General features: G+C 33.9%; 1 protein-coding gene across 2 annotated transcripts in view; it reads left to right on the top strand.

Annotated features, from left to right (window-relative positions):
• Positions 1-9,808, top strand: part of COL11A1 (collagen type XI alpha 1 chain) — a 198,906-nt gene that overhangs the window by 98,763 nt on the left and 90,335 nt on the right. For both annotated transcript variants that reach the window (XM_007113602.4, XM_007113603.4), the window contains exons 27-30: positions 649-702; positions 783-827; positions 5,321-5,374; positions 7,025-7,132. In XM_007113602.4, coding sequence (XP_007113664.1) covers positions 649-702; positions 783-827; positions 5,321-5,374; positions 7,025-7,132 — 261 coding nt within the window. The remainder of the gene's footprint in view (positions 1-648; positions 703-782; positions 828-5,320; positions 5,375-7,024; positions 7,133-9,808) is intronic.

The following is a 9,808-nucleotide window of genomic DNA, read 5'->3' on the forward strand; positions in this document are numbered from 1 at the left end:
TGTCTTTTTGAATTATGGTTTTCTCTGGGTATATGCCCAGTAGTGGGATTGCTGGATCATATGGTAATTCAATTTTTAGTTTTTTAAGGAACCTCCATACTGTTCTCCATAGTGGCTGTATCAATTTACATTCCCACCAACAGTGCAAGAGGGTTCCCTTTTCTCCACACCTTCTCCAGCATTTATCGTTTGTAGATATTTTTGATGATAGCCATTCTGATTGGTGTGAGGTGATACCTCATTGTAGTTTTGATTTGGAATGCAATAAATTTAATGCTAGTTTTTGGTTAGAAATTATTTATCCTTTTGTCTAATCTGTAATTGTTTATTGTAGACATTGAGGACATCAGATTTTTTCAGGCTTAGAAAAGCAGTTATTAATTACATAATTACTTATATTATTTCACATATTCATAATATTTATCTTACTTTTTGCATGAATATATAAGTTTGGAGTAGGTAAGGCTCATCACATGATTTGTTCATGATATCTGACTTTAGACACAAACGATAAAGTACCAAAGAAATCTTTACCAGAAGTAGAAAAATACCATGTTCTTATAGATTATTTGGTAAAATTATAGTATGCTGTGAGTGAGGGGCACTTTCAGTGCATTATGTATTTAAATTGCAATGGGTCTTTTTCAGGGTCCTCCTGGTCCACAGGGTCCCATTGGCTACCCTGGTCCCCGAGGAGTAAAGGTAAATATTATTTTTTCCTACATTATTTAATTTCAATGTAAAATATTATAGTTATTTAATCCTTCTAATTTATTCCATAGGGAGCAGATGGTGTCAGAGGTCTCAAGGGCTCTAAAGGTGAAAAGGTAAAACATAATTTATTTAGGTGATTTTAATTGCTATATACCTATTGTATAAAAAATTTAAATTTATTGAACAGATATTCCATTTCTCAAATATATTGAGTGATTACTTATGTACCAAACAATGCAAGTCTAATTTTGTACTCTATATCCCAGAAACTTTACAAGTCTTATACCCTTGGGTGAGGACTTAATTATTAAAAAAAAAAAAAAAAAAAGTATGTCATAAATAGAATCAATCCTGCATCCTTTTTTTTCTTACATGTGTTTAACTTTTCTAAATTATAAGGTTGGCCTTATGATTGGTTTGTTATGCTTGGATTGGATCCAGTTATATGCATAACAGAGGAATGTTTATTCCATATTTTTCTCTGCTAAAATCCCCAAATTTTATAAATTGAAATGAAGTGCAAAATTTGAAAGTTAGAAGTAACATGAATCAACTGGGGGAAGAGGAAGTCTTCATATGTGATACTGCATGCACAGCAAAAGCTTTAATAAGAAGGAAATTAAGATTAAAGCCAAGTAAAGGGGGCTGAAAGAATGTGCACTCTTTTAAAGAGTGCTTATAGTTTAATTTGATGAAGAAAACAAAATTGAGATATTTTTCATGTAAATGTTTAACATTAAATGTGGAGCTCCCAAATCCTTTGATGACTGTGTTGAAATGGAATGACATTACTCCAAATCAGTATTGCATTAATTCTTACTATATTTCATTTTATAAAACAAGGTTAAGTATAAAATGTTGGTAGATTTGGTGAGAAATATATGCAATACACATTTTGATTTCAAGGATAACTGTTTATTCCCACAGTCATAATATTATCAAAAACACCTTGAATAGATTTGTTATCAGTAAGGAATAGATAACAAGAAGGGATGGACTTATTATATACATTATATTTTATTTTTCTGAAAAGAATAAATAGGTTACATACTGAGGCATTGTCAAGGTATGCAACTATATTGACAATTCTACTGTGTGAAAAAATGTCATGCATTTTAAATTAACTCAGCTACTTTGATTTGAATCCCAATTCATCTTGGTCATCACAGATGAACTTCAGGGTATAGTGTCTTACTGAGCTAGCACAGTGGTAGTTTGGACAGTGTTGAACTTGTAATTACTTGCAAGTTGCCTATGCAAAAAAATGTATTGTCTCAGTTTGGAATTTGGAATCTCAGTCTTTATTGGTAATACATTTAAATATCAATTCAAATTGTTTCTCTGGAATTAGTGCCCACGAAGGATTTTTAGGGAAGACAGTGTTTAAAGGAAAGGCATTTAATTGGGGTGGGAAAGTTGTGAACTTTTTGGAAAGAGGTGTAGTAGCAAATGACAAAGGAAAATAAACTTATAGATGATGAGATATATGTGAGGAAAATCCTACTCAGGAAAAAAATAAATGTATATTGCTTATATGTAGGAAAACAATGTGAGATTATTGGTTACTTTGTTTTTCTGAGTATATATTATAATTGACCATTTATCTCATAAGAGATGAAGAAGGAAGTTGAAATTATTTTCTTTTATGAATAACAATATTAATTAACCAAAAGTGAAATACCAAGTTAGTACCCTAACTAGAATAAAATTCTCCATTGTTTAGACTCACATTTGTTCCTTAGAACTTAAGTAACATTATCCAGTTAACCAAGTGGCACAGGTGAATTCCTTTTTTACATGTTTTCTAAAAATCTGTCTACTTTTTTAAAATGTTAATTCAGACTTGATAATTTAAGGACTGGAAAGCTGAGTAGCTTGAAAGTGTTATTTGTTTTAAAAATGTCACTTATTCTAAGGATATTCTTAATAACTTGAGTCATCTAATTTATTTTTAAATTGCAAATGTATTGAAAACAAAGTTTTGACAGAAATATCATCTAGTCCACTATATGCTCTCTTAAAAAACAAATCTCTCCCGGAAAAAATATCCTAAAAACTGTTACTGATTTTAGACATAGAGTGCAGTATTTTTTTAAACTAAACTTGGCAACTGTGTAATTACCTTTCCCTCTAGGGAGAAAGTATTGAAGACACCAGTCAATAGGAAGTTAAGCGGTCATTTTCAGCTTTTAAGCCTCTGCTATTGCCCAACTGCATTCAGTGCAGAGAGATTCCTAATTCCACAAGGCTACTTTGTGGCCAGAAAGTTGAAAACGTTTTGCTTGTGTCAAAACTTTTAGACCTGTCATAATTCTTATGTTTAGATAGGATATCAGATTGGATTCCTTTTCCAAGTCTAAGTCTAATATATCCATCCTAACCTGATATTTTCTGGACCTTAGCATACCTTACCAAACTAGCACTGAGGCAAGGATGATTCCAAATGTACATTTAATAAATGTTTATTAAATATCATGATTTTTTTTTTTTTTTTTTTTTTCGGTACGCGGGCTTCTCACTGTTGTGGCCTCTGCCGTTGCGGAGCACAGGCTCCGGACGCACAGGCTCAGCGGCCATGGCTCACGGGCCCAGCCGCTGCGCGGCATGTGGGATCTTCCCGGACCGGGGCACGAACCCGTGTCCCCTGCATCGGCAGGCGGACTCTCAACTACTGCGCCACCAGGGAAGCCCAACTATCATGATTTTTGAGGGTCAAAATGTACTAGGCACTGGAGATTCAGAGGTTAATTAGGCATGATTCTTGGTTTTGACCATTTAGTAGAAAGAAAGAGACTTATGATCTATTAAGTGCAGGATGTTATCTTATAATGCTAAATGTTCAGTGGGGGGGCTTCCCTGGTGGCGCAGTGGTTGAGAATCTGCCTGCCGATGCAGGGGACACGGGTTCGTGCCCCGGTCCGGGAAGATCCCACATGCCGCAGAGCGGCTGGGCCCGTGAGCCATGGCCACTGAGCCTGCGCGTCAGGAGCCTGTGCTCCGCAACGGGAGAGGCCACAACAGTGAGAGGCCCGAGTACCACACACACACACAAAAAAACAAACAAAACAAACAAACAAACAAACAAATGTTCAGTGGGACACACAGGACAAAGAGGTTAAATTTAAGGGGGAAAGACTGAGGTCATGGAAAACTTCATAGCAGAATCATGAACTAAATCCTAAAAGAAGAGGAAAGTATCACCAGGTAGACAGAGAAGGTAAAGGATTTGCGGATGTGTGTGTATGTGTAAGTAGTTAACCAATGCGAGAATTACAAATGGAAATACAGGTAATTCAGTTTTTCTAAAATCAGTCCCAGTGTGTTGGATGGAAGTAGAGAGGGAATTTAAGACCAAAGATAAGACTATAGAGGTGAACAAAGCCTAGATCATGGTAGGAAGGAGAGGGGGGATGGCAGCTTATATTCATCATTAGCACTTTGGAACCACTGAAGTATTTTAAAGCAAAAACTGATGTGATCAGTTTTATGTTGTGTAGAGGTCATTTGGCAGCAGGATGTGGAAGTGTAGGAACTAATCTTCTCAGCTCTGTTCTCAGACTTGGCCTGACATATCTTCTTCTCAAACTCTGCAAGTCAATTAATGCTATTGAATACATGAATGATTATTCTCCAACTACTAATTAAGGTGCCAACTGCCCCCTCAAATCTCCAAATTCACTTCTTGCCTCACTAGAACCAGCACCAGCACAACATATCATCATCACTATCATCATCCTCCTGTCTTTCTTCTCTAAACACCCATTCTATTCCATCTGAGCCAAAATTTATACAAATTTTTGGTAAAACAAAAACTTCAAACTACTCCACAGTACTCTGAACAGAGTTATTGCTCAATTAATGCTATTGAATACATGAATGATTATTCCTTAGGAATTTAAATTTTTTTCTTGAAATTAAGAGACAGGAAGGTTATTGATGAAGCTTATTTCTTAAAAGTCAGCATATAGTAAAAATGACAGGAAATATTTTCATAGTCAAAATTTCTCCTCTCTTTGCTAAAGGATGCCCAGTTTTCAGCATCATTTGTTTGTGCATATGATGTGACGATAAGCAATCTCTATTTACACGTTAAGGATAATATTAATTTGCTTATTCTTCACCTGAAGAGAGATTGTAATTAGAGAACAAGTTGAGTCAGAAGACATTTATCTAAAGCACAGGAGACAAAACGAATGATATAAAATTCTTAGTTATATATCAGTAAATTAAAGACATTTTATTTGGTTGTCCAGAGTTCTTGTAATCCAAAGTTAATATAATTAATTAAATTTTTACTTTTTCTTTGTTCAAATAACATAGGATACATGTTGTTATAAGAAAATGGTTATTCCCCCCCATAAGATAGAGAAGATTCAATGGACACATTTGTGAAAACTTTTCTGGTAACTTAGAGGCATTAATTTTGGGAAAATGGGAGGATACTGGGGATAAAGGGTTAAAATAGGGAAGAGGAGTTTTCACGACTAAGATACATATTTCTCAGAACAATTTTTCCTAATTATCAGTACTCATAATTTGTATAGCCGTATTTTAGATTCATAGAAACAATTGATTAAACACTTGTTTTATTACTTATACTTTTTAGGGAGAAGATGGTTTTCCAGGATTCAAAGGGGACATGGGTCTTAAAGGTGACAGAGTAAGTAGAAAGAAATTTGCACTAGTACATGTGTGTTTATTGTGTGTTTATTCTTATTTGTGTGTTTATTCTTATAATTAAATATTGCAAACACAGGATAAATAAAAATGTACTACGCGTGATATTTTTCACTTCCATTTTTATATGAAGATTAGGTGTTTTAATTTTTGTAGAGATAATATAGTATCAGTTGTTTTTTAGATGTTATGTTAAATCACTATATGTCCCAGAACATCCACAGTTTTATATATATATAATATATATACATAATATATAGTATATTATATATATGGTATTATTGTTTACAGATATTTTCTAAAATGATGATTAAATTGTTTTATATAATTAATTCAATAGATTTGTTTTAAATTTTGTTCACATATAGTGAGCTATGCTGCCTGGAAACTGTATCTGCAACTTTTATGAATGTTCACTATATAGTTGTCTTGAATTTTTGAATGTAGAAATAGTACACTGTTTTTCTGTTAATGAGTACCTTGAAAACAAAATTGTGTCACTTAAAGTAAATTAAATTTTATTGGGAAGATTTATTTTGTAACTAGCATAATAGTATCTAATAAATTTAAGCAAAAAAGGATACTATAGAATATTGATTTTCCTAAAATGCATAGAAAGCCTGTGTCCAGGATAGGGGCAATAACTTACACATTCCAGTTCCTAATACCTTAAATGCGAAAGCCAAGTTTAAAACAGAGACATTTTTTTTGTGTTCCAAACGATGATTTCTAAAGTTGCTATCATCTAGGAGGAACAATTATTTTCCCTATTACCCTGATAGGTTCTCAGGCTGTTGCTCTGTAAAATTAGACTGACACAAGACAGATGAACAAGAGAAAAGTAAACAGAAGTTTGCTAGCATATGTATCATGATTATACATGGGAACACTCAGTGATGAGTAACTAAAAAGAGTGGTTAGGACTGGGGCTTGTATAGCATTTTAGCAAAGGAACAATAAATTTTGAGCAGGAAAAGGACTTCGAGTTTCTAGTACTGTAAATTGTGGGAAGGCAGATATATGGGAAACTAATGGTATATAAAGGCTAGTTGTAAAGTTTGTTGCATAGGTAGATTCCACTGGTACCTGCTTCTGACTCTGGACTGGTAAGGGTCTAGTTATCACTAGTGATTAATTTTTGTCCTTTCTAGTAGAGAGGGGAGTAAAGACACCTTTGCAAATTTATGCCCTGCTTTTAAGCAAGTATGGGGTGGGTAGAGAACTTTTTTTGTATCTGCTTCTTTTCAGTTGCCTTCAGTTCAAAATAATCCTTATGCCAAAGTGGCATATTTTGGTGTAGCATATTCAGCCAACCTACGGTGTCTAATTTTGATTCTTATTTATTTTTTCTCTCTCTCTCTCTTTCTTCAACACAATGTATTAAAATTAATTTAATGTGATACATGGTACCATAGGGCTTCTGTAGTTTTTCAACTTCCAGACTGCATTGAGTAGTTTATTTATTAATTGAAAGATTGATGAAATCAAATACTTTCAAGCCTCTTTGTCATATGTAATATGTGAGTAAACAAACCAAGAGTTGAAGAATATAACTTTTTGATAGACTATACTTTCTGCCATTCAGTCTCCAAGATATTTTAAATTACAAGAACGTTGTTACTCTGTGTTTCAGGGGGAAGTTGGTCAAGTAGGTCCAAGAGGAGAAGATGGCCCTGAAGGCCCCAAAGGTCGAGCAGGTCCAACCGGAGACCCCGGTCCTGCTGGTCAAGCAGGAGAGAAGGTTAGGGAGCAACTTTAAATTCACAGGTCCTCTTGTAGATGATGCTTCACTGTCATTTTAGGGTGTTTTTAATCACCTGTGATGTAAATCTAAAGGGTTTTATTGAATTTCAATTTTTTGAATTTCAGTTTCATATCCATATTACTACTTAGAAGTATAATCATGAGATGGGCATATTTATCCTCTTTCACTCTTCCTTATTTTCTAGTCCCTTCTGCTTCCATTGGCCATGTAGAATCAACCACTCTTAATGCTCTTCTATATTAAAAGTGCAGAATTTGAGCGTGATTAATGAAGGCTGAAAGAACTAATCAAAGACGGTCTACTTATTATTTTCGAACAACTTGAATCATCTTTGGCCCTCAAACCAAAATGTCCTTTTTTCACTCTTTCCACATAAACATATATTTTTACAGGGTAAATGTTTTTAAAAATACTGATGTTGGGCTTCCCTGGTGGAGCAGTGGTTGAGAGTCCGCCTGCCGATGCAGGGGACAGGGGTCGTGCCCCGGTCCGGGAAGATCCCACATGCCGCGGAGCAGCTAGGCCCGTGAGCCATGGACGCTGAGCCTGCGCGTCCGGAGCCTGTGCTCCGCAACGGGAGAGACCACAACAGTGGGAGGCTCGTGTACCGAAAAAAAAACAAAAACACACGCAAAAAAACTGATGTTCAGGCCAAACTTGAAAAGGTTTTAATTTTAATCTGGGGTTAACTTAAGCATCACTATGTTTTAAAAGATCCCCAGATAATATTAATATTCATTGCTTTAAGAGCCACTGGGCTATATGCATTATGTCAAAAAATATTTGCAATCATTATACTTACATTTAGATAGAATATTAGGCAACATTAAAATTATACCTTCATAGAATATTTAGTGATATTGTAAACGTCTTATAATGAACCTGAAGTTAAGACAAAACTAGAAATATCTATGACAAGTGCTTTCCGATTATGTACACTGAAGGAAAATATAAATAATAATTATCTCTAGGTGATATAAATCAAATGATTTCCTTTTTTTTGTAAATATGACTATTCTCCAGTTTTTATAGTGAGCATGCCATTATTCTATAAATATGGAAATTCCATGCTATGTAAGAAAATTGTCGTCTCTACCCCTTACCATCCTGTCCCAGAAGGAAAATATATAAGGATTATATAAGAATTGTGACTAGACAAATAAAAAATCATTTCCTCATGTCATTATGAGTCATCTGATATAGTAGTTCTTCTACAGTTTCATACTCTCAGTTGCGGTTTGTAAACTGATGAATAATGTCATTGTTTTTAGGCAACGGAGGGAAAAGATAGGGTTGGGGGGACAAGGGCTTACAAGGTCTATGACCCTTCTACTTAAAGTGCTCACTTGCCAATAGTTAAGGTTACTCTAGGACCTTCCTCTTTTCTCAACCCCACTATATTCTGTGTAAACGGTTCCGCAAACTATTCTGAGGCATCAGGACTTTACCCCGCAGTGCTTCGTCATTCACCTTTCATTAGAATTTTCCCTTTTATTGAAGTTGCTTATCACCACACTGAAAATGCAAAGACATTTTCTGTCTGGATTTATTTTTAAATGACTCTAAAATGAATGAATTTACATTCTAATGTAGTAATTAACAGAGACTACAAAAGTTTTCTGATAATAATTAGAGAATTTCATTAACCTTGAAATCAGTAGCATAAAACAAGCTGTGATAACTTACTCTATCCAAGGGGACATCATTATAAGTATGCTTCTTAAGGCTTGTTTGAATGTTTTCCATCTGAAGACTGCTTACCTATACCGTGTTGATCATGAATCAGACAACTGTTTAGTTCAACCTATAATAACAAGGTCATAAACTATATTCCTAATTTCTTGCCTTGCTTCATCCAGTAAAATATTTATTTTTTCATAAAATCCTGCTCATCTGTTATGTTTTATATATAGCAATTTGAACTTGTTTGTTTGTATTCTTTTTTCATTTAAATGCACATGGGAAATAATGATACTATGTGTCTGTTAATGTTTAAGACTTTGATAAGTAATATTTTATATATGAAATGTGCTTTCATAAGATCTTAAGGAAAATGTCACAGTAAAATTCCACGAACATATTTTATTCAATTCTTTTATTTTAATTTTATTTTCTCTCTACTCATGTTTTTAATTTAATGCTTTGTTCAAGGGGCCAATTTTGTTAGTTTAGCATTTTAAACCTCTTAGTATTTCTTATACATCTTTGGGCTTCACTGTAATTTATCATTTGTTTCAGCACTTTCAGATTGAGAGGTAACCTCATTGCACTGGAAGAAAATAGCTGCATATTCAAGTTCCCAACTGTAGGAATTAACACTCCACAAAAATCATTATTTAGCTATATCTCTCACCATTTGGTACTTATTAACCCAATTTATTCAGACGTTTGGATAAAAGAAGAAACTTTGCTCAAAAATAAGTTTCAAATTTCTTAGTATAGTTATTTAAACTTTCCTTACTCAGCAAAAAAAAAAGTTAACTTATGATTGCTTGCTTTATATTTACAGTGAGAAATGAAATAATTTTATCAAATAGATTACCTTTAGTTGGAATGATAAGATCTACATGCAGTTCTAACTACATCCATTAATTTTAAATAGCATTTAATGTTCATAAAATTTAGGTGATTTCTTTTTTTTTTTTTTTTTTT

Source organism: Physeter macrocephalus, chromosome 4, assembly GCF_002837175.3.
Source record: "Physeter macrocephalus isolate SW-GA chromosome 4, ASM283717v5, whole genome shotgun sequence".
In the NCBI taxonomy this organism is placed as follows: domain Eukaryota; kingdom Metazoa; phylum Chordata; class Mammalia; order Artiodactyla; family Physeteridae; genus Physeter; species Physeter macrocephalus.